Genomic DNA, 27,500 nt, shown 5'->3' on the forward strand with positions numbered 1-27,500 from the left:
ACTTCTCTCCTCCTCTCTTCTCTTCTCTTCTCTTCTCTTCTCTTCTCTTCTCTTCTCTTCACTCCTCTCCTCTTCTCTCTCCTCTCCTCTCCTCCTCTTCTCTCTTCTTCTCTTCTCTTCTCTCCTCTCCTCCTCTTCTCTTCTCTTCTCTTCACTCCTCTCCTCTTCTCTCTCCTCTCCTCTCTCTCCTCTTCTTGCGGGATGTAGAAGAGTGGTGGAGGGTTTGGCGGAGAAGAAAAAATTGGTTTAAACTGTCGGCTTAAATATATTTTAAGATATTAGTGATGAGAATGCTTTGAGTTCTGAGATTGCGAGTACAAGTGAAGTTGAGATGCTCATGTATAGGAAAATGCAGAATACTGTGGTAGGTCTACTGGAAGATGAAAAGAAAGCAGAAATGAGAGATGATGATACAGTCTGTCAGATGTCAGGTGTTTCTGAAACAGGGTCTCAGATGGAAGACGGCAATCTTTATTCTCTCCGCGAGATAAATGAATTTATGGATGAGACGTTTGGAAGAGCGGTAGAAATGTGTGATTTTTTCCCGGACACTGAAAAGTTGGACTAGACGAATTGAATGAGAAAAAGAGGTTTCGAATGAGGAAACTTCTTCCAAAACTAAGAAAGCGTAAAGGATCGTCTTCAAACAAATAGGAGAATGAGTCTGATGCACTGGGTGTTTTTTCTATCCTGTCTCTTTCTGCTATTTACTGTCTCTTTTCCTTTTATTAATATGATGCAAATGAGAATAGGCTCTTTTAATATCAATGGAGTGAGAGATCAAACTAAAAGTGCAGTATAATCAGAATTTGTAAAGATTAGGAATATTGATATAGTAATGTTACAAGAGATCATTCTGACAGGTCTAATGAAATAGGATGGGGTTTATGGTGGGAGGGGAAGTATGCACTCAGTCATGGTCAAATACAAGTGCTGGTGTTGCTGATCTTTTTCAAAAAGATGAACTGTTGATATTTAAAAAAATTGAAGAAGTAGTTACTAGAAGAGCATTATTTGTCCATGCAGAAGTTGAAGGAATAACATTTGTATTTATCAATGTTTATGCACCAAATACTGGTTCAGAGAGAGTTGATGCACATTTCGACCTATGAGAAAGATGTTTGTATAGTTATGGCTGGAGACTGGAACTGTACAGTAGATTTTAAGGTTGATAGAAATGGTGAAGAACCTCATTTTCAATCAACCACAACTATCTTATAAGGGGAGAGTTTTGGTCATTAATAACTTGGCTGCTTCCACATTATGGCATAGGCTAATGGTGGTTGAACCGCCAGAAGAATTGGTGACTTCTATACAATGGACACTAGTAGATTTCTTCTGGAACGGTAAACAATGGATTCGGGCTGCACAACTTTATTTGCCTCCTTGTGAAGGAGGACAAGGCTTGATAGACATTAAGCGCAGAATTCAAGCTTTCAGACTGATTTCAGCACTAAAAAGTCTGTGTAGAAAAGACTGATGTTATCCCTCAAAAGCCGTTAATTTGCTCTACTTATAACAACAGTATGTTGGAAGATTCTGACACTTCTGAGACATGGACAATTGAGGAAATGTCTAAAAATGTATTCTATAAGCTATGTGCCAAGAGTGTTCATAAAGAGACACTGAAGGAACAGCAGCCATTGAGGTGGACATGCTGCTTTGGGACAACTTTCCCCTTGAGAGATCAGTGGAGGTCCCTGTATAAGTGTCCAATAGAGAAGAGAACTGCAGATTTGCAGTGGAGACTTATTCACAGGGCAATAGCTACAAACAGATATGTGGCTCACCTTAATCCAGCAGTAAGTGGGGAGCGTGGGTTCTGCAGCCAAGACGAAACTGTGGAACACTTATTTTTGAATTGTGAACGACTGGAGGAGCTTTTTAGAGTTTTGACTGAATGGGTTAGAGGATTTGGTGAAACTTTTACTGGATGTACTTTTATAGGAGATGTAAAGTACAGAATGTCAAACAAGACAATTTTCTGTCTTCTGGACTATGTTATGGGTATAGCAAAATTGGCAATTTGGAAGACCAGAAAAACAAATTTCTGTGTCTAACTGGAGTGGATCCAGAGAGAATGTTGAAGTTGCAAATAGATTAAACATTGAGTTTGCTTATTATGACTTGGTAGGAGACTTCATTACTTTTGAAGAAAAGTGGTGTGCAAGAGAAGTTTTATGTTGTATTTATGAGGGAGAACTTATTTTTTATTTTTAAAAGAATGTCTTTTTAAAACATTTTTGTACTAAATGGTTAAGAGGTAATGTGATATGAGTGAGGAATTATTTATTTTCTTTAATGGGCAATGATTCACTTCTCTTCTTATCTTGTCTCATCTCTTCACTTCTCTTCTCATCTTGTGTCTTTTCATCTTGTTCCTTCTGCTAATCTTATCTCTTCTTGTCTTGACTCATCTCGTCCTATTTTGTCTTTCCTTGTCAGGTCTTTTCATGTCTGATCTCGGATATTTTCTTGTGTCTCATCACTTTATGTCTCGTCTTCTCTTCATCATGTCTGACGCTCTCTCTCGCTGGTTGTAATCATCTCCTGTAGCGTCCATGAACATTGCATCCACAGCTGGTATAATCGGAGGGATTGTGGCTGTAATTGTGCTTTTGGGGATCATCGTCTTCTGCTGTCGTCGCTGCAGGAGGAAGGAGAAGGCGGAGGAATACGCCATGGGGTATGCTAGCAGAAGATGAACATCTCAGCCACCATATGCTCAAACGTCTGCTAAAGTTTCCTTCTGTGTTGTTTGACAGATCTCCTGAAGGAGGCGAGTTCACTGACAAGGAGCCTGAAGGAAAAGCTGAAGATCATGAGGAACACGTCAGCTATGAAGAGGAACGTCGTGTGAAAAGTGCAGTCAAACCTCAAGATCCACGCGACGACCGAAGCGAGAGAAGCTATGGTCGCCGAAGCGATTACGATGACCGGAAAGATGAGTACTCTTACAGGCAAGATGACCGTCGGGAGAGGTACGATCGTGACGACCATTACGATGATCGTCGAGATCGCTACGACGACCGGCGGGACCGCTCCAATGATCACTATGACGACCGGCGGGACCGCTCCGATGATCGCTATGACGACCGGCGGGACCGCTCCGATGATCGCTATGCCGATCGGCAGGATCACAATGATGATCGCAACAGTGAACGCTACTCCGATCGCTATGACAGTCGCGACAGACCGCCGAGCATTCCGCTTAATAAACCCAAAGTCCCACGGAGCTAAGTTTAGTTAACGCTTTATGCTGTTTGATAAAATACATAGATGATAGAAAATTAGACCTATACTGAGATTTTAAAGAATGAAAGGCTTTTATTAATGTAGGCTTCTACTGAACAAACCTGCCAACACATATCTAAGTTGCAAGCATATTTCAGTCTCTTAAGTGTTTATTTTGTAAAGCAAGAATTGGACACAGTTAAAGGTTTTAATTTGTATATAAGCAGGACAACTGAGAAGCCCATTGGCTTGATGTATATTGATTTGTCTGATTGTGAAACACCTTTATGTTTGAACATCTCTAATCTTAGGTATTGCTTATCAATAAATTTGCATGTATTTCTTTATTTTTAGACTTTGTGTAATATTTCCCCTCTATAGCTGGTCATTTATATTTCCTGTAAAGGGTTTCTCAGTACTGACTGCTGAAGATCTCTTATGAAAGTGGCATGATTGTTTCTTGATGACTGAATGGAATGATTGTGAGTGACAATCTTTGAGTTTCCTGCAGGCCATGTGGATTTCACCTATAATTAAATACTGCTTTTTATTATTCTGAAACAGTTAACTTGGATCTCAGAGGAAATGTGTTTGCCTGAGAATGTGAACATACATTTACTAATTAATCTAGATAGACACAAATAATCAAATAGTTTTTTTGTATTTGATTTTTATTGTTTTGATTGATTTTTACATGATCTTGATTCCAGTAAAATATGTTTATAAGCTGTTATATGAGAATCATTAAATGCATTTTCAGAAATGAAAAATATTGGAGACCGGGGCTAGTTGTCACATTTTTTTATAGTGTATATTTTATGTCAGAGTAGAGTTAGTTTGAAAGTCAGTTATTGTTTAAGACAAAAACCTTAAAGTCAAGATACAGTTCAATGAACACACGTTGAGTCCTGAAGTGGGGCATGTTGTCACATATGAGAATCTGCTTTATGACTGGAGATGAATATCTTTGTTGAAAATATAAAAATGAACCTCCTGAGACCCGAGCGTGACTGCTGTGTGGATTTTACATTTCCATTTTTTATTTGTATCTAGTTGCACCAAATAAACAAGCTAAAAAATAAAAATAAATTCTAAAGCAAATAGTTTTCCTAAACATGTTTGTCCTCATATGTGGACAGCAGGACTCTGTTTTAAATAATATCAAACTATAGAAAGTCAAATAGTTTATGATGTGTCCAGGAGTGTTGATTATTCAAGTTACAGACATCATTATCATAATTAATTCAGATTGAAAGTAACGTCCAGCATCATCCATCTGATGAAACATCATCTGCAGCCTGAAACTGAACTTATGATCCGATTTTAGGAGTGAACGCACTTAACTGCATAGAGAGATATAGGATGCTCCCTTGCTCCCTATTTAGTGCATGACTTAACCTCCAGTGTGCTGTCTGTCTGCACTGATCTCAGAACAGTTATAGGAGAGCTATAGGATGCTCCCTTGCTCCCTATTTAGTGCATGACTTAACCTCCAGTGTGCTGTCTGTCTGCACTGGTCTCAGAACAGTTATAGAGAGCTATAGGATGCTCCCTTGCTCCCTATTTAGTGCATGACTTAACCTCCAGTGTGCTGTCTGTCTGCACTGATCTCAGAACAGTTATAGGAGAGATATAGGATGCTCCCTTGCTCCCTATTTAGTGCATGACTTAACCTCCAGTGTGCTGTCTGTCTGCACTGGTCTCAGAACAGTTATAGGAGAGCTATAGGATGCTCCCTTGCTCCCTATTTAGTGCACGACTTAACCTCCAGTGTGCTGTCTGTCTGCACTGGTCTCAGAACAGTTATAGGAGAGCTATAGGATGCTCCCTTGCTCCCTATTTAGTGCACGACTTAACCTCCAGTGTGCTGTCTGTATGCACTGGTCTCAGAACAGTTATAGAGAGCTATAGGATGCTCCCTTGCTCACTATTTAGTGCATGACTTAACCTCCAGTGTGCTGTCTGTCTGCACTGGTCTCAGAACAGTTATAGGAGAGCTATAGGATTCTCCCTTGCTCCCTACTTAGTGCACAACTTAACCTCCAGTGTGCTGTCTGTCTGCACTGGTCTCAGAACAGTTATAGGAGAGATATAGGATGCTCCCTTGCTCCCTATTTAGTGCATGACTTAACCTCCAGTGTGCTGTCTGTCTGCACTGGTCTCAGAACAGTTATAGGAGAGCTATAGGATGCTCCCTTGCTCCCTATTTAGTGCATGACTTAACCTCCAGTGTGCTGTCTGTCTGCACTGGTCTCAGAACAGTTATAGGAGAGCTATAGGATTCTCCCTTGCTCCCTACTTAGTGCACAACTTAACCTCCAGTGTGCTGTCTGTCTGCACTGGTCTCAGAACAGTTATAGAGAGCTATAGGATGCTCCCTTGCTCCCTATTTAGTGCATGACTTAACCTCCAGTGTGCTGTCTGTCTGCACTGGTCTCAGAACAGTTATAGGAGAGCTATAGGATGCTCCCTTGCTCCCTATTTAGTGCATGACTTAACCTCCAGTGTGCTGTCTGTCTGCACTGGTCTCAGAACAGTTATAGAAGAGATATAGGATGCTCCCTTGCTCCCTATTTAGTGCATGACTTAACCTCCAGTGTGCTGTCTGTCTGCACTGATCTCAGAACAGTTATAGGAGAGCTATAGGATGCTCCCTTGCTCCCTATTTAGTGCATGACTTAACCTCCAGTGTGCTGTCTGTCTGCACTGGTCTCAGAACAGTTATAGAGAGCTATAGAATGCTCCCTTGCTCCCTATTTAGTGAATGACTTAACTCCATATAAAGCCTCTGAAAGGGTTAGCATCCTTGCATGTGGACATCATGTTTATCAGTGCGCTGACAAGCGAAAAATGAACAGCTTTTTTCTTTTTCTCCCAATCTGTAACGCTCAATTCCCAATGCGCTCCGAGTCCTCGTGGTGGCGTAGTGACTCGCCTCAATCCGGGTGGCAGAGGACGAATCTCAGTTGTCTCCATGTCTGAGACCTTCAATCCGCGCATATTATCATGTGACTTGTTGAGCGTGTTACCGTGGAGACGTAGCACGTGTGAAGGCTTCACGCTATTCTCTGCGGCATCCACACACAACTCACCACACGCCCCACCATTATAGCGACCACGAGGAGGTTACCCCACGTGACTCTACCCCTCCAATTTGGTTGCTATGGAGACCTGACTGGAGTCACTCAGCACGCCCTGGATTCAAACTCATGACTCGCTGAGATACACAGATCCGCCAGTGAACAGATTGAAAATTATTCAGTCTGCTTTAATTCATTTAAATGATGCATTGCGTAGAGTGCAGCCATCTTATCATGCATGTGGACACGGGGTCGCACAAGGTTAAATGTTATATGTAATGCCTCGCCAGAGAATTTAATGAGTAAAATAATAATAAAAAAACCCCCCAAAATACATTAAATAGCACAAATGTAGAAGGCAACATTAAAAAAATACAATTCTTTTTTTTGGCCAACCAAAGAAATTAATTAATCATACAATTTATTAATTATATAAAAGTCATGTGACATTTATAAAATAACCTTTCAGTTAAAATCGAATTTAATTTTATAATTGAATCTTGTCTCAATGTTTGCCAGTGTGCTTTTATTGTGTTTATTCGTTACATTTATTTGCACATATATTTAAGTATTTATTTATAATTTTGGCAGAATTGGTCCTCCATACAGTCCAAGGATAGAGACAGTTTGAACTCCTTCAACATATAAAACCACTGCTAGAGAAAACGAGCATTTGTGTAAGTCATTTAAAAGCTATAACAATAAAGACCTAGTGACAACTAGCCCCGGTGTCCTCATACAGCCCACTTCACTGACAAAACACTAGAGGGCGAAACCATTCGATTCAAGCCTAATATCAAACTTTATACATTTAATTAATAGTTTTGAACACATGGTCATTTTTTCCTTTTCTATCCGGTTTAGAGTGTTTTTCACAACGTTTAACAGTTTCTGAGATTTATTGTGTTAATGTTTGTTTAAAAAAATAAAACAAGCACGTACACATGTATAAACATTAAATCCATCCATCCATCCATCGTCAACCGCTTATCCTGTGTACAGGGTCGCGGGGGCTGGAGCCTATCCCAGCTAACATTGGGCGAAAGGCGGGGACACCCTGGACAGGTCGCCAGTCCATCGCAGGGCCGTATAAACATTAAATGTGATATATAATTATTTCTTGCCAATGTACTTTTGCCAAGACCAGGAATATAAAGAATGATTCTTTAATTTTGTACAACATGAATTCCTCACAAACCCGTGACCGTGTGAAGGCGGATCGCGCGCCGCCCCTTCAGTCCCGTTACACACCGACCCAGCATTCCACGAGACACCGCCGGAACATTACCATGAAGCGGAAAACACCAAACAAACATGCCGCAGATTCTCCAACGGATCAAAAAACGGACGGATTTAATGTGATTTCACTTTTCAGATGCTGGATTTCACTCATGGCGTTCACAGGTGCGTCACTCTTCAAACACTTGCAGCAGGTTGTTTTCACTGTGTTTACAACGTATAATGTACATTAACTTCAGTCACTGCGTTTACATCATCAGTGTTTAATGTACATTAACTTCAGTCACTGCGTTTACATCATCAGTGTTTAATGTACATTAACTTCAGTCACTGTGTTTACATCATCAGTGTTTAATGTACATTAACTTCAGTCACTGCGTTTACATCATCAGTGTTTAATGTACATTAACTTCAGTCACTGTGTTTACATCATCAGTGTTTAATGTACATTAACTTCAGTCACTGCGTTTACATCATCAGTATAATGTACATTAACTTCAGTCACTGCGTTTACATCATCAGTGTTTAATGTACATTAACTTCAGTCACTGCGTTTACATCATCAGTGTTTAATGTACATTAGCTTCAGTCACTGCGTTTACATCATCAGTGTTTAATGTACATTAACTTCAGTCACTGCGTTTACATCATCAGTGTTTAATGTACATTAACTTCAGTCACTGCGTTTACATCATCAGTGTTTAATGTACATTAACTTCAGTCACTGCGTTTACATCATCAGTGTTTAATGTACATTAGCTTCAGTCACTCGCGTTTACATCATCAGTGTTTAATGTACATTAACTTCAGTCACTGCGTTTACATCATCAGTGTTTAATGTACATTAGCTTCAGTCACTGCGCTCACATCATCAGTGTTTAATGTACATTAACTTCAGTCACTGCGTTTACATCATCAGTGTTTAATGTACATTAGCTTCAGTCACTGCGTTCACATCATCAGTGTTTAATGTACATTAGCTTCAGTCACTGCGTTCACATCATCAGTGTTTAATGTACATTAGCTTCAGTCACTGCGTTTACATCATCAGTGTTTAATGTACATTAACTTCAGTCACTGCGTTTACATCATCAGTGTTTAATGTACATTAACTTCAGTCACTGCGTTTACATCATCAGTGTTTAATGTACATTAACTTCAGTCACTGCGTTTACATCATCAGTATAATGTACATTAACTTCAGTCACTGCGTTTACATCATCAGTATAATGTACATTAACTTCAGTCACTGCGTTCACATCATCAGTGTTTAATGTACATTAACTTCAGTCACTGGGTTTACATCATCAGCATAATGTACATTAACTTCAGTCACTGCGTTTACATCATCAGTGTTTAATGTACATTAACTTCAGTCACTGCGTTTACATCATCAGTATAATGTACATTAACTCCAGTCACTGTGTTTACATCATCAGTGTTTAATGTACATTAACTTCAGTCACTGTGTTTACATCATCAGTGTTTAATGTACATTAACTTCAGTCACTGCGTTTACATCATCAGTATAATGTACATTAACTTCAGTCACTGCGTTTACATCATCAGTGTTTAATGTACATTAACTTCAGTCACTGCGTTTACATCATCAGTGTTTAATGTACATTAACTTCAGTCACTGCGTTTACATCATCAGTGTTTAATGTACATTAACTTCAGTCACTGCGTTTACATCATCAGTTTTTAATGTACATTAACTTCAGTCACTGCGTTTACATCATCAGTGTTTAATGTACATTAACTTCAGTCACTGCGTTTACATCATCAGTGTTTAATGTACATTAACTTCAGTCACTGCGTTTACCTCATCAGTGTTTAATGTACATTAACTTCAGTCACTGCGTTTACATCATCAGTGTTTAATGTACATTAACTTCAGTCACTGCGTTTACATCATCAGTGTTTAATGTACATTAGCTTCAGTCACTGCGTTTACATCATCAGTGTTTAATGTACATTAGCTTCAGTCACTGCGTCACATCATCAGTGTTTAATGTACATTAACTTCAGTCACTGCGTTCACATCATCAGTGTTTAATGTACATTAGCTTCAGTCACTGCGTTCACATCATCAGTGTTTAATGTACATTAGCTTCAGTCACTGCGTTCACATCATCAGTGTTTAATGTACATTAGCTTCAGTCACTGCGTTCAAATCATCAGTGTTTAATGTACATTAGCTTCAGTCACTGCGTTCACATCATCAGTGTTTAATGTACATTAGCTTCAGTCACTGCGTTCAAATCATCAGTGTTTAATGTACATTAACTTCAGTCACTGCGTTTACATCATCAGTGTTTAATGTACATTAACTTCAGTCACTGCGTTTACATCATCAGCATAATGTACATTAACTTCAGTCACTGCGTTTACATCATCAGTGTTTAATGTACATTAACTTCAGTCACTGCGTTTACATCATCAGTATAATGTACATTAACTCCAGTCACTGCGTTTACATCATCAGTGTTTAATGTACATTAACTTCAGTCACTGCGTTTACATCATCAGTGTTTAATGTACATTAACTTCAGTCACTGCGTTTACATCATCAGTGTTTAATGTACATTAGCTTCAGTCACTGCGTTTACATCATCAGTGTTTAATGTACATTAGCTTCAGTCACTGCGTCACATCATCAGTGTTTAATGTACATTAACTTCAGTCACTGCGTTCACATCATCAGTGTTTAATGTACATTAGCTTCAGTCACTGCGTTCACATCATCAGTGTTTAATGTACATTAGCTTCAGTCACTGCGTTCACATCATCAGTGTTTAATGTACATTAGCTTCAGTCACTGCGTTCAAATCATCAGTGTTTAATGTACATTAGCTTCAGTCACTGCGTTCACATCATCAGTGTTTAATGTACATTAGCTTCAGTCACTGCGTTCACATCATCAGTGTTTAATGTACATTAACTTCAGTCACTGCGTTTACATCATCAGTGTTTAATGTACATTAACTTCAGTCACTGCGTTTACATCATCAGCATAATGTACATTAACTTCAGTCACTGCGTTTACATCACCAGTGTTTAATGTACATTAACTTCAGTCACTGCGTTCACATCATCAGTGTTTAATGTACATTAACATCAGTCACTGCGTTTACATCATCAGTGTTTAATGTACATTAACTTCAGTCACTGCGTTTACGTCATCAGTGTTTAATGTACATTAACTTCAGTCACTGCGTTTACATCATCAGTGTTTAATGTACATTAACTTCAGTCACTGCGTTTACATCATCAGTGTTTAATGTACATTAACTTCAGTCCCTGCGTTTACATCATCAGTGTTTAATGTACATTAACTCCAGTCACTGCGTTTACATCATTAGTGTTTAATGTACATTAACTTCAGTCACTGCGTTTACATCATCAGTGTTTAATGTACATTAACATCAGTCACTGCGTTTACATCATCAGTGTTTAATGTACATTAACTTCAGTCACTGATCTTTAACATTCATCCATTATACTAGCGGTAGATAGTTGTATTAAAGATGATAGCTCAAGCTTTTGTTAAACTTGTATTTTTAACTGCACATTCACTTCATCAGCTTTTTCGTGTCCATGTTTCATATGAATGTTTTTGATGAAACTGGTATGTGAGGATTCTGATTTCACAAGTATTAAAAGAGATCTAGATTACAGCTGTTTTTATTGTAAATTTATATTCAGTATATGTATATTATATTCTGATATACATCAGAAGTTGAAATAGTTACAATTGTCACAGCTGTTGTTGGATTACCATGGTAACCACAGTGCTTCCAGAGCAGTCACACATCACTGTGACTGTTGCTGATCAAGAACCCTCATTTACACAATACTGTTCATTTACTGCAACTTATGTCAGTTTGGTTACTAGTTAACCCCTTTTCTCCAACTCTGGCTCAGGTCAATCATGTGTCAGTAATAATGTTTCTAAAATAATAATATAACTTTGTCCATCCCAAAGTTACACAACTTTCTGCCACAATAAACATTTAAGAGTTGATTTTACAGCAAAAAAAAGGTTTAATTTGTATTAGTGACTGTATATGTACACTCTATACTTTAATTAAATCCACTATAGATTGTGAACTATTGCTTTAAAAGCCTCTGATCTAATAAAGTCTTGTAAAGTCTTCTTGCTTATTAAAATGAATCTCATCTCGTGAAACAATAATAAAACACAGCGTCTGTGTGTTTTCTTAACTTTTCTTCTGTTTTTAATAAGAGAAGAATCTTCCCTTCATAGTGAACAACTCAACAACATGTCTACCTGCTGCTCTCTCTCTCTCTCTCTCTCTCTCTCTCTCTATCTCTCTCTCTCTCTCTCTCTCTCCAGGGGCGGGGCCAGAAAGGTGGCTCTAGGTGCAGCAGCCACACCAAAATTAGCTTTGCCACCCCTCTTGCAACCCAACTCGCATCCTAGATACAGTGTGCAATGGCTTATTCCGGTCCATGTCCCCCCTCTGTTTTTACACTCAATAGATCAGAACAGGTCAGATTTAAACCAGCTGATTTTGGGTGTGTTAGTGTACCCCCCACAATATGAGAAAAGCTCTTCTATTGACTAACTAGATTGATAACAGATATTCAGTGTCTATGTGTGTGTGTGTGTGTGTGTGTGTAGTGTGTATAGGTGCTCGCCAACAGCACTGGCCCCTACAGGCTGTTAAGGCTAAATGGGGGATCTTTGTGTGTGTGTGTGTGTGTGCGTGTGTGTGTGTGTGTGTGCGTGTGTGTGTGTGTGTGTGTGTGTGTGTGTGTGTGTGTGTGTGTGTGTGTGTGTGTGTGTGTGTGTGTGTGTGTGTGTGTGTGTGTGTGTGTGAGGGCGGGATATGGAACTCTCTGTTCTCTTCTATTTTCAAGAGATTTCCTTATCTTTGTTCCATTCACAACATGAAATATTACAGCTGTTGATGACACACACACACACACACACACACACACACACACACACACACACACACACACACACACACACACACACACTCTTTAAAGATGAAGTGTGTAATTTCTGCTTCACAAACAACACTGAATGGAATTGGCAAAAAATAAACATAGTTTTCCGACCCCAGAAACACTCTGTGTTTGACTGTTTTTATGGTTTATATATTATATAAATGTTCCTCTTCAGCATTTACATTCAGTCTAATGTTCAGTTCAAGCAACACCCTCATTATTTCATTGAATATCTCGGCCTCTGAGTGGACTACAAGCTCAATCTAGGTGTCATTAGAAAGCTGAGATCCTCCCCTTTGCAAAAATGTATAACACATATTTTATCATCAATAGTTGATTAGATATTTTCTGTTAACTTGTTTAGCATGCTTTTCCTGCTGACTGCATATTTTGTTCTGGACATGTGAGATATAACGTTGAATTATTCACACAAACTCAACGATGGCTATTGGTCAAAGCAGATTTTGTTTTTTTTAGCAATTTGTTGCTTACAGCAGCAGTTAAAAGAGACGTTTGTATTTGATGACTTACAGAAATTCATATTTCATATTGTGATTGTTTTGAACTGTGATATTAGTGCAACAAAATAAACTTTCTTTTGATATATGACTTGTCCATTTAGGTGCTACTTAAGAGACTTTTCAGATTAATATTTCTACTACATGACGTCTAGGTGGCGCTAATTTGTGACAAGAATATTTTCAGGACTTATTTTGTTGTTTTATTAACATAAATGCCAAAGTGATGGTTACCTGTGAAAAGGTCAGACCACTGATCTATATATATAAATTACTGTGTTTCAGATAGTATAACATATATAACATTTAATATTAATAGGAAAGTTGACCCAAATATGTAAATTCTGTCATCATATACTCAACCTCATGTCCTTCCAAATCCATGTGACTTTCTTTTGCAGAACCCCCAAAAATGTATTTTGTATTCCATATAAGGAAAGTAAATGGTGAGCAAAATACCTTGTTTTGGTCACCAATGGCATTCATTATATGGACAAAAACATTTTTTTAAATGTCATCTTTTGTGTTTCACAGAAAAAGTCATACAGGTTTGGAAGGACATGAGGTTGAGTAAATAGCTGTGCTTAAGGTCTTAAGTTGGGGTATAAAGTTCAAGGCTTCGTAACTACTAGTTAGTTTGCAACTAAGTTGGTGCTTAATTTGGTTGCTCCACCTGTTCTTAAAGTCTTAACTAGTAAGTCGTAAACTCTCCGTAAAGTGATGCGTCGCATACTATGACATTTACCTGCATTGATCTATTAAGCAGCTTCATATTTGTACACAGAAGTATTAAAAATCCATGAACTTCAATTTGATTTTGTTACGGTTGATGTACAAACCTTCACTGCGGACGTCACGAGCAGCTCTCTTGAGAAACATATTTTGATAATTAAGATATTATTTTAATTATTTAACATTTTATACTTTTATATTTGACTGTCATTCATATGATTTTGTAGCCTGAAAAGGAAATCATAATCATACGACACAAGCTTGTAAAAATCTGTATAAATGAATTAGTGAGTTTGTATGGTAATAAATCATCATATTTATGAAACACCTAAAATAGTCAATTAATTGTCAAAATCACAATTATTTGATTGATGCCTATTATGCAAAACATGAGATTATTGATGTCATAAAATATCAGTCTGCTTTTTTATTCCATCAGTTACACCTGCTCGGAGTCTTCCGTAAATATTTAGTTTATACGTAGGGTTGCGTCGTACTGAAGTTTAATATTTAGTAGTGCGTAAATTGTGACTTTGTGCTCATTTACGCCACAACTAGGCTAAGTTTAAACTTTTGTATAGCTAGTGCAACCGGCCCCTGATCTTTATATCAAACTTTTAATTTTTCTTCTATTTTGCAGTACAAGTTTGCCCAGAGTTTTCTTAAGCCGTTTGGAGTGTGATGCAGCACATGTTTCCTTGGCAATGAAGTGGAGGCTGATGTTTGTGCAGCTTTCTGCAATGCACTGAGTATGAAGATGTGATTGTTGTATGGTTCTAGGTTGAACATGTTTGCCTCAAGTTCCTTGAATGCAGAACCACCATGGAGATCCAGAACCTTTGTGGGGACAGAAGATGTTCCTCCAGTGTCACTGTGCTATCCGGTGGAGAACTGTTGCCACTAGCTCTGATGGCATGTCTTGCTAACATTCTTTTGAAAGCTGAATAATGTGGGATTGTTGTTAAATCCATTAGCAGATTTGTCCCCACATATCTGCAAATTTTTATTGTATTGTTCAGTTTAAGTCAATTTTTGTATGTACTTGGAAGCTTTTGTTATTGAACAAATAAATATGTATGATTTCCTTGAGTGCATATGTCAATAAACTTATTTCTAATTATGATTTAAAAGATCAGGGGATTGTTGAAATAATTAAATGCTCACAAGCTGGTATGTACATATTCCAGAAATGAATGCAAATGGATCATTCCATTAAGTAAAGGTAAATTAATTTATGTGTGTGTGTGTGTATATATATATATGCACACACACACACTGTATATTAACTTGTGTGTGTGTATACTATACTACATTTTTATATTTGGTTTATATTTATTCTGAAGAGGTACTGTCTAGTTACAATAAAAACACAAAGCTAGTCGTTTTTATTAACAACTTTAAAATGTGTTGATGTGCATGCACCCCCCCCCCCCAAATTAGTTCACATTTACTATATAATCTAGTCAAAAATGGTTAATAATGTTGTTAAATTATGCAGTTGTATAATTTGTCAACATTATGAACAAGGAGCATCAACAGATTTAAACTATGAAGGCAGAGAAACATATGCGTCCTGTAACAATCTGCAGATGGATAACTTTGCTTTAAAAAGGGGTATTAATACACTTTGGTGTTGTATTTTTATTGTTGATTATTAAAGGTTATGATCGTTATGGACACTCTACATGGGGATAACGACTAATGTGTGTTTAATATGTACATAGTCATAAATTACAACCTGTGGGCACTTTAGCCGCATCCTTAAGTGAGTGTTGTTTCGTGGTTAAACGCTGCACATGACGCGATGTCCTCTGTCGGTAGGGAATAGTAAGATGGCCGACAGAGCACTTCCGGTAGCTTCACCTACTGCTGGCAGTTTACAATTCTATGAGCAATCCAGTTATATATATATATATATATCAGTGGGTCAGACACTCATATGCCTGACTGATGTAGACAGACTTGAGCATTTTAAGCGCACATTTTTTTCACGACATAGCGCCCCCTTTTGGGCCTGAAGAGGTTCATGACTTCTGTTGACAATGTGTTCTGTTTGTTTCTCTTGTCTCTCAGATGTGTGGTGGTGTGATGCCGTGCAGGTGTCGGTGCGTGATGACCGGCGGTTTGCGATGCTCTTTCAGTCAGTGCGTTTGCCGTGTCAGTACACGAGCATCTCGTCTCAGACTCCGGTGATCCAATGGTGGTACAAGTCTTACTGTCGCGATCACACGCGTGATGCCCTCCGTTTCCCCAACACGCTGCCACTGCAGGGCTCTGAGCTTGGCTCTTCAGGTCACCTGGACTGTGGAGACAGCGGCCGGACGGTTCGTATCGTAGCATCTGGCCAGGGCTCGTCCATCACCCTCGCAGAACACTACAAGGGCCGTGACATCTCCATCATTAACAGTAATTCATCACATTTACTCTCACGTGTTCAGTGCTAAACCTGACCACTTACATGCTGCTCGTTTCATTCAGTGACCAGAATAAACAAATAAAGCAGTCCATACAAGATATTTAAATAGCTGCTTTGAGACCACAACAGGTTTGTGAACAATGTAATTTGATCTTGTGTGTCTGACGCACACATTATTCATGGAAAACATCTCTTCTGTGTTTCACATGTTTTCAGTGACTGAGTCGAACATGGCATGTGGTGCAACCGTCAGTAAAACTAAATCACTCTCATTAAAATAAAATGTTTTAGTAATATTTCTTTTAAAAAATTGGCAGTGAAGCAGTTTTGTTTTAAAATATTATAAATATTTGGAAAACTTTGGTCTACCAAAACAAAGTCACATGGTGTAACCAACGTGCAGGTAGCCATTCTGTTGTCATGTGAAAAAAACATAAAACCGAGAGGAAGTATTTAGACCCTCAAGTGTGTGTAAAGTTATAGATATTAAAATAAAACAGAGAACAGAACTTACTAAACATGTCTGCAGAGTTTGTAGTCCAAGAATTGATGCATTTCTATGCCCAGCCTTATTTTATAGAGAGTTTTTGGGCCGGTGTCAGTATACAGTGGTAACAATAGAGTTATCCGCGCAATGCCGAAAACAGAAAACAAGTGATGGATAGAATGTCCCGTTTTGTGTTCCACAGAAGAATGAAAGCCAAATGGGTTTGGAACAACACTAGTCTGAATAAATTATGATAAAATGTACATTTTTAGTAGAACTAGTGAAACACTCATGATGAGTTTAAGGTGCCGGTGCAGAGCTGCAGTGTTCTGGTGTGGTGGAAATGTGCTGGCACAGGCACTGGCACAGGCACTGGCACAGGCACAGGCACTGGCACTGGCACCCTTCTGGTGTAAAAGGACACAGACATCCATAAAACACTATCAAATGATTAAATGTGTCCTGCTCTGGAGTTTAGTGCTCTAGTGAGTGCACTCATCAGTACAGCCGTGTGTGTGTTTATGTGTCACTCCAGACAGGAAGTGCTATTCATTGTACTCCCATTTCCTCTTCCTGTAATCAGTGTGTTTATTTGCTCCAGTGGCCACAGGAATGATTGTCTGTTCCTCCCACCTGTGACACAAACAAACTCTTCAAAACTCCTCAAATAAAGAGGAAATCGCTTCCGTGTGACTTATTCACATTCTTACGGCTTGAGTTTCTAATTGAAAGACGTTTGCCGGTTCAGTTGAACTTCAGCTCTGTTATATAGAGCTGATAATGTCTTTTACCACAGAGAATCATTTACTTGCACAAATGCTGACGGCACACTGACAGTGGAATCTATGGGGCAACTGTACCAGAGGGGTTAAAGGCAGAAGTTTAGGTTGAAAAGAAAAGAAATAAATAATTGTGTTGAGGTGTGTGTCATATGAACATCAGTGTGTGTGTGACTTCACATGGTCATGACAACAGGTGAAAGATTACACAGTAACGTTACACAGACAATATTAAATCTCATGTCACATGTGTAATATTGAAGTCTTAATCCGTATTTGAATGTGTACTTCAGTTGTAAATGCCTCACTTTTGATCCGGAACATTCCTTTAACACTCTTTATGTGAGTTATTACAGTTAAACATTCATGTTAAAGAGAGACAATTATTCTCTGTAATTTGCATTTGAAAGAACTTGGTGACATTTACACACATACATTACAGGAGGATCTCTGAAAAACAAGTAGAGCTATAAATTATTGTAATGTTTCTCTACTGGAAACAAGCCAGATCTCTCTCTCTCTCTCTTTATATATCTCTCTCTATGTCTGTCTCTCTCTCTCTCTCTCTCTCTCTCTATGTCTCTCTCTCTCTTTATATATCTCTCTCTATGTCTCTCTCTCTCTCTCTCTCTCTCTCTCTCTATGTCTCTCTCTCTCTTTATATCTCTCTCTCTATGTCTCTCTCTCTCTCTATGTCTCTCTCTCTCTCTCTCTTTATATCTCTCTCTCTATGTCTCTCTCTCTCTTTATATCTCTCTCTCTATGTCTCTCTCTCTCTCTCTCTCTCTCTCTCTATGTCTCTCTCTCTCTCTCTCTCTTTATCTCTCTCTCTCTATGTCTCTCTCAAGATTCAAGATTCAAATAGCTTTATTGGCATGGTAAAATAAATCTTTACATTGCCAAAGCATTCATAACACTATACAATATAAATAAGTAAATAATTATAAAATTAAAATAAATAAATAAATAAAAATAAAGTAGTTTTTTTTTTTTTTTTTTTTTAACATGGAAATAAACATTGCAATAAAAAGTTTAATTTTCTAATAGTTATAATAGTGTTTCTAGGCATATGGTTGGTAGCTCTGTCCTGCAGGAGGCTCTTTCTTCGTGACAGGACCTCACGCACAGGCTTGAGCTCGCTGGGCTTTCTCCTAGCAGGAGTGGGAGTTTGTCCATATTTGATTTTTGGTGGAAGTCTTTCTGGTAGGTTGTAAAAAGGGGATAGAAAGTGTCTCTAATATTTGTATAATTGGGGCAGGATGTCAAAAAGTGTAGTTCTGTTTCCACTTGGTTCTCTGTGCAGTGAGGACACAGTCGCTCTTCCTTTGGCAGCCAGGTCTGTCTGTGTCTGCCTGTCTCTCTCTCTCTCTGTCTGTCTGTGTCTGCCTGTCTCTCTCTCTCTCTGTCTGTCTGTGTCTGCCTGTCTCTCTCTCTCTCTGTCTGTCTGTCTGTGTCTGCCTGTCTCTCTCTCTCTCTGTCTGTCTGTCTGTCTGTGTCTGCCTGTCTCTCTCTCTCTCTGTCTGTCTGTGTCTGCCTGTCTCTCTCTCTCTCTGTCTGTCTGTCTGTGTCTGCCTGTCTCTCTCTCTCTGTCTGTCTGTGTCTGCCTGTCTCTCTCTCTCTCTGTCTGTCTGTCTGTGTCTGCCTGTCTCTCTCTCTCTCTGTCTGTCTGTCTGTGTCTGCCTGTCTCTCTCTCTGTCTGTCTGTGTCTGCCTGTCTCTCTGTCTGTCTGTCTGTGTCTGCCTGTCTCTCTCTCTGTCTGTCTGTGTCTGCCTGTCTCTCTCTCTCTCTGTCTGTCTGTGTCTGCCTGTCTCTCTCTCTCTCTGTCTGTCTGTGTCTGCCTGTCTCTCTCTCTCTGTCTGTCTGTCTGTGTCTGCCTGTCTCTCTCTCTCTCTGTCTGTCTGTCTGTGTCTGCCTGTCTCTCTCTCTCTCTGTCTGTCTGTCTGTGTCTGCCTGTCTCTCTCTCTCTCTGTCTGTCTGTGTCTGCCTGTCTCTCTCTCTCTCTGTCTGTCTGTCTGTGTCTGCCTGTCTCTCTCTCTCTCTGTCTGTGTCTGCCTGTCTCTCTCTCTGTCTGTCTGTCTGTGTCTGCCTGTCTCTCTCTCTCTCTGTCTGTCTGTCTGTGTCTGCCTGTCTCTCTCTCTGTCTGTCTGTGTCTGCCTGTCTCTCTCTCTGTCTGTCTGTCTGTGTCTGCCTGTCTCTCTCTCTGTCTGTGTCTGCCTGTCTCTCTCTCTGTCTGTGTCTGCCTGTCTCTCTCTCTGTCTGTCTGTCTGTGTCTGCCTGTCTCTCTCTCTGTCTGTCTGTGTCTGCCTGTCTCTCTCTCTGTCTGTCTGTGTCTGCCTGTCTCTCTGTCTGTCTGTCTGTGTCTGCCTGTCTCTCTCTCTGTCTGTCTGTGTCTGCCTGTCTCTCTCTCTCTCTGTCTGTCTGTGTCTGCCTGTCTCTCTCTCTGTCTGTCTGTGTCTGCCTGTCTCTCTGTCTGTCTGTCTGTGTCTGCCTGTCTCTCTCTCTGTCTGTCTGTGTCTGCCTGTCTCTCTCTCTGTCTGTCTGTCTGTGTCTGCCTGTCTCTCTCTCTGTCTGTCTGTCTGTGTCTGCCTGTCTCTCTCTCTGTCTGTCTGTGTCTGCCTGTCTCTCTCTCTCTCTGTCTGTCTGTGTCTGCCTGTCTCTCTCTCTGTCTGTCTGTGTCTGCCTGTCTCTCTCTCTGTCTGTCTGTGTCTGCCTGTCTCTCTCTCTGTCTGTCTGTGTTTGCCTGTCTCTATGCTCAGTGTGTGTTCACTGAGTCTGTACATGCTCAGGACTTTCCTCAGTTTAGGGTCGCTCACTTTATTCAGGTATCCTGCCAATTCATATTTTCTGTTTAGGGCCAAATAGCATTCCAGTTTACTCTGTGTGGCTGTTGCGTCTGTCCAATGTTTGAGGTATTTCTCTTCTTGTGTTTTAATTGTTTGGTTTGGTCTGGCTATGTTTTTATTGTCAGTTTGTGACGTCAGCTATAAGACCAATCGGCCGAGGGCGTTCTTCTCTGGCTTCAGCTCTTGGTAGGACAGGGCTTTGTGATGGAGGGTCTGTTCATCGCTATTTTATAAGTGGGCATGGAATTTAATGGCTCTTTTTTGAATCGTTATTACAAGGGGGTATAACCATAATTCTGCTCTACAGGCATTATTTGGGGTTTTGCGCTGAACTCGTAGCAAGATTTTGCACAGCTCGGTCTGCAGAGTCTCTGTTGGGTGTTTGTCCCATTTAGTGAACTCTTGGTCTGTGAGTGGACCCCAGACTTCACACCTGTACAGCGCGATGGGCTCTATTACAGTTTTTATACTTTTTAGCCAGATTCTGATTGGGATGTCAATTTGGATATTTCTCTTAATAGCATAAAAAGCTCTCCGTGCCTTGTCTCTCAAGTCGTTTACAGCTTTTTTTTAAATTTCCTGTGTTGCTAATATTTATGCCAAGGTAAGTAGTCCTGCGTGTGTTCGATGAGCATGTCGTTCGGCGGCTGGGTCTTTTTTGGAAAATCATTATTTTTGGGGTTAACTGACAGGGCCCATGACTGACAGAAGCTGTGCAGGAGGTCTAGATGCTGCTGTAGACCCTCTTTAGTGGGAGACAGCAGCACCAGATCATCAGCAAACAGAAGGCATCTGACTTCAGTGTCCAGTAGAGTAAGGCCAGGTGCTGTAGACTGATCCAGAGCCCTCGCTAGCTCATTTATGTAGATATTGAACAGCGTGGGACTTAAGCTGCAGCCCTGTCTCACTCCACGACTCTGAGGGAGGAATTCTGTGTGTTTGTTACCAATTTTAACTGCAAATTTGTTGTTTGTGTACATTGATTTGATGATGTCATATGTTTTTCCTCCAATGCCGCACTGGATTAATTGAAGAAAAAGACCTTCATGCCAAATGGAGTCAAAAGCATGAGAAAATTTTACTTTTTGGTTAATTTGCTTATCGACTAAGGTATGGAGAGTGTATATATGGTCTGATGTGCGATATTTTGGTCTGAAGCCAATTTGACACTTGCTCAGGACATTTCTGTCTCTGACAAAAAATGGGCTAGTCTGCTGTTTAGGATGTTGCAGAAGAGTTTGCCTAGGTTGCTGTTTACACATATACCACGGTAGTTATTAGGGTCAAATCTGTCTCCGTTTTTATGGATTGGGGTAATAAGTCCTTTGTTCCAAATGTTGGGGAATATACCTAAACTCAGTGCTGTCTGTCTGTCTGTATCTGCCCTTCTCTATCATCAGTGCTGTCTGTCTGTCTGTATCTGCCCTTCTCTATCATCAGTGCTGTCTGTCTGTCTGTATCTGCCCTTCTCTATCATCAGTGCTGTCTGTCTGTCTGTCTGTATCTGCCCGTCTCTATCATCAGTGCTGTCTGTCTGTATCTGCCCTTCTCTATCATCAGTGCTGTCTGTCTGTCTGTATCTGCCCTTCTCTATCATCAGTGCTGTCTGTCTGTCTGTATCTGCCCGTCTCTATCACCAGTGCTGTCTGTCTGTCTGTCTGTATCTGCCCTTCTCTATCATCAGTGCTGTCTGTCTGTCTGTATCTGCCCTTCTCTATCATCAGTGCTCTCTGTCTGTCTGTCTGTATCTGCCCGTCTCTATCATCAGTGCTGTCTGTCTGTCTGTCTGTATCTGCCCTTCTCTATCATCAGTGCTGTCTGTCTGTCTGTCTGTATCTGCCCTTCTCTATCATCAGTGCTGTCTGTCTGTCTGTCTGTATCTGCCCGTCTCTATCACCAGTGCTGTCTGTCTGTCTGTCTGTATCTGCCCTTCTCTATCATCAGTGCTGTCTGTCTGTCTGTATCTGCCCTTCTCTATCATCAGTGCTGTCTGTCTGTCTGTATCTGCCCGTCTCTATCACCAGTGCTATCTGTCTGTCTGTCTGTATCTGCCCTTCTCTATCATCAGTGCTGTCTGTCTGTCTGTATCTGCCCTTCTCTATCATCAGTGCTGTCTGTCTGTCTGTATCTGCCCGTCTCTATCACCAGTGCTGTCTGTCTGTCTGTCTGTATCTGCCCGTCTCTATCATCAGTGCTGTCTGTCTGTATCTGCCCTTCTCTATCATCAGTGCTGTCTGTCTGTCTGTATCTGCCCTTCTCTATCATCAGTGCTGTCTGTCTGTCTGTCTGTATCTGCCCTTCTCTATCATCAGTGCTGTCTGTCTGTCTGTCTGTATCTGCCCTTCTCTATCATCAGTGCTGCCTGTCTGTCTGTCTGTATCTGCCCGTCTCTATCACCAGTGCTGTCTGTCTGTATCTGCCCTTCTCTATCATCAGTGCTGTCTGTCTGTCTGTCTGTATCTGCCCTTCTCTATCATCAGTGCTGTCTGTCTGTCTGTATCTGCCCTTCTCTATCATCAGTGCTGTCTGTCTGTCTGTCTGTATCTGCCCTTCTCTATCATCAGTGCTGTCTGTCTGTCTGTCTGTCTGTATCTGCCCTTCTCTATCATCAGTGCTGTCTGTCTGTCTGTCTGTATCTGCCCTTCTCTATCATCAGTGCTGTCTGTCTGTCTGTATCTGCCCTTCTCTATCATCAGTGCTGTCTGTCTGTCTGTATCTGCCCTTCTCTATCTCCAGTGCTGTCTGTCTGTCTGTCTGTATCTGCCCTTCTCTATCATCAGTGCTGTCTGTCTGTCTGTCTGTATCTGCCCTTCTCTATCATCAGTGCTGTCTGTCTGTCTGTATCTGCCCTTCTCTATCATCAGTGCTGTCTGTCTGTCTGTATCTGCCCTTCTCTATCATCAGTGCTGTCTGTCTGTCTGTATCTGCCCTTCTCTATCATCAGTGCTGTCTGTCTGTCTGTATCTGCCCTTCTCTATCATCAGTGCTGTCTGTCTGTTTGTCTGTATCTGCCCTTCTCTATCATCAGTGCTGTCTGTCTGTCTGCCTGTATCTGCCCTTCTCTATCATCAGTGCTGTCTGTCTGTCTGTCTGTATCTGCCCTTCTCTATCATCAGTGCTGTCTGTCTGTCTGTCTGTATCTGCCCTTCTCTATCATCAGTGCTGTCTGTCTGTCTGTCTGTATCTGCCCGTCTCTATCACCAGTGCTGTCTGTCTGTATCTGCCCTTCTCTATCATCAGTGCTGTCTGTCTGTCTGTCTGTATCTGCCCTTCTCTATCATCAGTGCTGTCTGTCTGTCTGTATCTGCCCTTCTCTATCATCAGTGCTGTCTGTCTGTCTGTCTGTATCTGCCCTTCTCTATCATCAGTGCTGTCTGTCTGTCTGTCTGTCTGTATCTGCCCTTCTCTATCATCAGTGCTGTCTGTCTGTCTGTATCTGCCCTTCTCTATCATCAGTGCTGTCTGTCTGTATCTGCCCTTCTCTATCATCAGTGCTGTCTGTCTGTCTGTATCTGCCCTTCTCTATCTCCAGTGCTGTCTGTCTGTCTGTATCTGCCCTTCTCTATCATCAGTGCTGTCTGTCTGTCTGTCTGTATCTGCCCTTCTCTATCATCAGTGCTGTCTGTCTGTCTGTCTGTATCTGCCCTTCTCTATCATCAGTGCTGTCTGTCTGTCTGTATCTGCCCTTCTCTATCATCAGTGCTGTCTGTCTGTCTGTATCTGCCCTTCTCTATCATCAGTGCTGTCTGTCTGTCTGTCTGTATCTGCCCTTCTCTATCATCAGTGCTGTCTGTCTGTCTGTATCTGCCCTTCTCTATCATCAGTGCTGTCTGTCTGTCTGTATCTGCCCTTCTCTATCATCAGGCTGTCTGTCTGTCTGTCTGTCTGTCTGTATCTGCCCTTCTCTATCATCAGTGCTGTCTGTCTGTCTGTCTGTATCTGCCCTTCTCTATCATCAGTGCTGTCTGTCTGTCTGTATCTGCCCTTCTCTATCATCAGTGTCTGTCTGTCTGTCTGTATCTGCCCTTCTCTATCATCAGTGCTGTCTGTCTGTCTGTATCTGCCCTTCTCTATCATCAGTGCTGTCTGTCTGTCTGTATCTGCCCTTCTCTATCATCAGTGCTGTCTGTCTGTCTGTATCTGCCCTTCTCTATCATCAGTGCTGTCTGTCTGTCTGTATCTGCCCTTCTCTATCATCAGTGCTGTCTGTCTGTCTGTATCTGCCCTTCTCTATCATCAGTGCTGTCTGTCTGTCTGTATCTGCCCTTCTCTATCATCAGTGCTGTCTGTCTGTCTGTATCTGCCCTTCTCTATCATCAGTGCTGTCTGTCTGTCTGTCTGTATCTGCCCTTCTCTATCATCAGTGCTGTCTGTCTGTCTGTATCTGCCCTTCTCTATCATCAGTGCTGTCTGTCTGTCTGTATCTGCCCTTCTCTATCATCAGTGCTGTCTGTCTGTCTGTATCTGCCCTTCTCTATCATCAGTGCTGTCTGTCTGTCTGTATCTGCCCTTCTCTATCATCAGTGCTGTCTGTCTGTCTGTATCTGCCCTTCTCTATCATTAGTGCTGTCTGTCTGTCTGTCTGTATCTGCCCTTCTCTATCTCCAGTGCTGTCTGTCTGTCTGTATCTGCCCTTCTCTATCATCAGTGCTGTCTGTCTGTCTGTATCTGCCCTTCTCTATCATCAGTGCTGTCTGTCTGTCTGTCTGTATCTGCCCTTCTCTATCATCAGTGCTGTCTGTCTGTCTGTATCTGCCCTTCTCTATCATCAGTGCTGTCTGTCTGTCTGTCTGTATCTGCCCTTCTCTATCATCAGTGCTGTCTGTCTGTCTGTCTGTATCTGCCCTTCTCTATCATCAGTGCTGTCTGTCTGTCTGTATCTGCCCTTCTCTATCATCAGTGCTGTCTGTCTGTCTGTATCTGCCCTTCTCTATCATCAGTGCTGTCTGTCTGTCTGTCTGTATCTGCCCTTCTCTATCATCAGTGCTGTCTGTCTGTCTGTCTGTATCTGCCCTTCTCTATCATCAGTGCTGTCTGTCTGTCTGTATCTGCCCTTCTCTATCATCAGTGCTGTCTGTCTGTCTGTCTGTATCTGCCCTTCTCTATCATCAGTGCTGTCTGTCTGTCTGTCTGTATCTGCCCTTCTCTATCATCAGTGCTGTCTGTCTGTCTGTCTGTCTGTCTGTATCTGCCCTTCTCTATCATCAGTGCTGTCTGTCTGTCTGTCTGTATCTGCCCTTCTCTATCATCAGTGCTGTCTGTCTGTCTGTCTGTCTCTGCCCTTCTCTATCTCCAGTGCTGTCTGTCTGTCTGTATCTGCCCTTCTCTATCATCAGTGCTGTCTGTCTGTCTGTATCTGCCCTTCTCTATCATCAGTGCTGTCTGTCTGTCTGTCTGTATCTGCCCTTCTCTATCATCAGTGCTGTCTGTCTGTCTGTCTGTCTGTCTCTGCCCTTCTCTATCTCCAGTGCTGTCTGTCTGTCTGTATCTGCCCTTCTCTATCATCAGTGCTGTCTGTCTGTCTGTATCTGCCCTTCTCTATCATCAGTGCTGTCTGTCTGTCTGTCTGTATCTGCCCTTCTCTATCATCAGTGCTGTCTGTCTGTCTGTATCTGCCCTTCTCTATCATCAGTGCTGTCTGTCTGTCTGTCTCTATCATCAGGCTGTCGTCTATCATCTGTCTGTCTGTCTGTCTGTCTGTATCTGCCCTTCTCTATCATCAGTGCTGTGCTGTCTGTATCTGCCCTTCTCTATCATCAGTGCTGTCTGTCTGTCTGTATCTGCCCTTCTCTATCATCAGTGCTGTCTGTCTGTCTGTATCTGCCCTTCTCTATCATCAGTGCTGTCTGTCTGTCTGTATCTGCCCTTCTCTATCATCAGTGCTGTCTGTCTGTCTGTCTGTATCTGCCCTTCTCTATCATCAGTGCTGTCTGTCTGTCTGTATCTGCCCTTCTCTATCATCAGTGCTGTCTGTCTGTCTGTATCTGCCCTTCTCTATCATCAGTGCTGTCTGTCTGTCTGTATCTGCCCTTCTCTATCATCAGTGCTGTCTGTCTGTATCTGCCCTTCTCTATCATCAGTGCTGTCTGTCTGTCTGTATCTGCCCTTCTCTATCATCAGTGCTGTCTGTCTGTCTGTCTGTCTGTATCTGCCCTTCTCTATCATCAGTGCTGTCTGTCTGTCTGTCTGTCTGTCTCTCGTCATGTGTTTCCTCAGTTTGTGTCTCTGACTGTACTCAGGTATTCTGCTGTTGTGTAATCTCTGTTTAGGGTCAAATAACATTGTAGTTTACTTTGTTTTTGTGTTGTTTCATTCCAATAAGTTCGGTACTTTTCTTTTTGTGTGTTGATCATGTGGTTGTGCCGGATTGTGTGGATGAGGGTGTCCGTGTCCTGAGGATGATTATTGTTAGTCGTGTTAGTCTGTGTGTGGAGCCTCAGGACCAGCTGGATGATGGGACTCTTCTCAGCGTTCACTTCATGGTTTTTAAGGGCTTTATAATGATAAGAGTTGGGGTCACTCAGTTTTAGATGTTTCCAAAATGTAATGGCTCGTTTCTCAATGTGGATTAATAGAGGGTATTGGCCTAATTCTGCCCTGCATGCATTATTAGGTGTGTTCCTCTGTACTCTCAGGACACTTTTACAGAACTCTGTATGCAGGGCTTCAATCCCATTTCTGTCCCATTTGTCAAATTGGTGATTTAGGAGAGGACCCCAAACTTCACTGCCATATAGTGCAACGGGTTCAATGACTGACTGGAATATTTTGAGCCAGATTCTGATTGGTATTTCAGATTGGATAGATGTTTTAATGGCGTAGAAGAACCTTCTTGCTTTCGCTTTCAGTTCATTCACGGCCAAGTTGAGGTTTCCGTTTGCACTGAATTTCAGCCCGAGGTATGTGTAGTTTGTGGCATGATCAATTTTGGTCGTACCAAGGGTGAAATTGTGTATCTTTCCCTGACATCTGGGTCTTTTCTGGAACGTTAGTACTTTGGTTTTAGTTGGGTTAATGGTCAGGGCCCAGGTCTGACAGAACTGATGCAGGAGGTCCAGGTTCTGCTGTAGACCCTCTTCTGTTGGAGACAGCAGGACCAGATCATCTGCATACAGCAGGAACTTTATACTGGAGTCATGTAGTGTGAGGCCAGGAGCTGCGGATTGTTCTAGGAGTTTCGCCAATTCATGAA

The 27,500-nt window shown here is 41.2% G+C and overlaps 2 protein-coding genes across 6 annotated transcripts in view; both read left to right on the forward strand.

Moving 5' to 3' along the window:
* Positions 1–4,244, forward strand: part of gpa33a (glycoprotein A33 (transmembrane), paralog a) — an 18,192-nt gene extending 13,948 nt beyond the window's left edge. Inside the window, exons 6-7 of the mRNA XM_052126465.1 lie at positions 2,557–2,686; positions 2,766–4,244. Coding sequence (XP_051982425.1) covers positions 2,557–2,686; positions 2,766–3,240 — 605 coding nt within the window. The 3' untranslated portion in view covers positions 3,241–4,244. The remainder of the gene's footprint in view (positions 1–2,556; positions 2,687–2,765) is intronic.
* A 3,097-nt stretch (positions 4,245–7,341) lies between these two features.
* Positions 7,342–27,500, forward strand: part of LOC127643632 (immunoglobulin-like domain-containing receptor 1) — a 66,401-nt gene continuing 46,242 nt past the window's right edge. For 2 of the 5 annotated variants that reach the window (XM_052126428.1, XM_052126427.1), the window contains exons 1-2: positions 7,343–7,718; positions 15,857–16,189. In XM_052126428.1, coding sequence (XP_051982388.1) covers positions 7,496–7,718; positions 15,857–16,189 — 556 coding nt within the window. In that variant the 5' untranslated portion in view covers positions 7,343–7,495. Of the gene's footprint in view, positions 7,719–15,856; positions 16,190–27,500 lie in introns of all 5 variants that reach the window. The other 3 variants (XM_052126424.1, XM_052126425.1, XM_052126426.1) reach the window with 2 other exon arrangements.

This window comes from Xyrauchen texanus, chromosome 5 (genome assembly GCF_025860055.1).
Source record: "Xyrauchen texanus isolate HMW12.3.18 chromosome 5, RBS_HiC_50CHRs, whole genome shotgun sequence".
NCBI lineage: Eukaryota > Metazoa > Chordata > Actinopteri > Cypriniformes > Catostomidae > Xyrauchen > Xyrauchen texanus.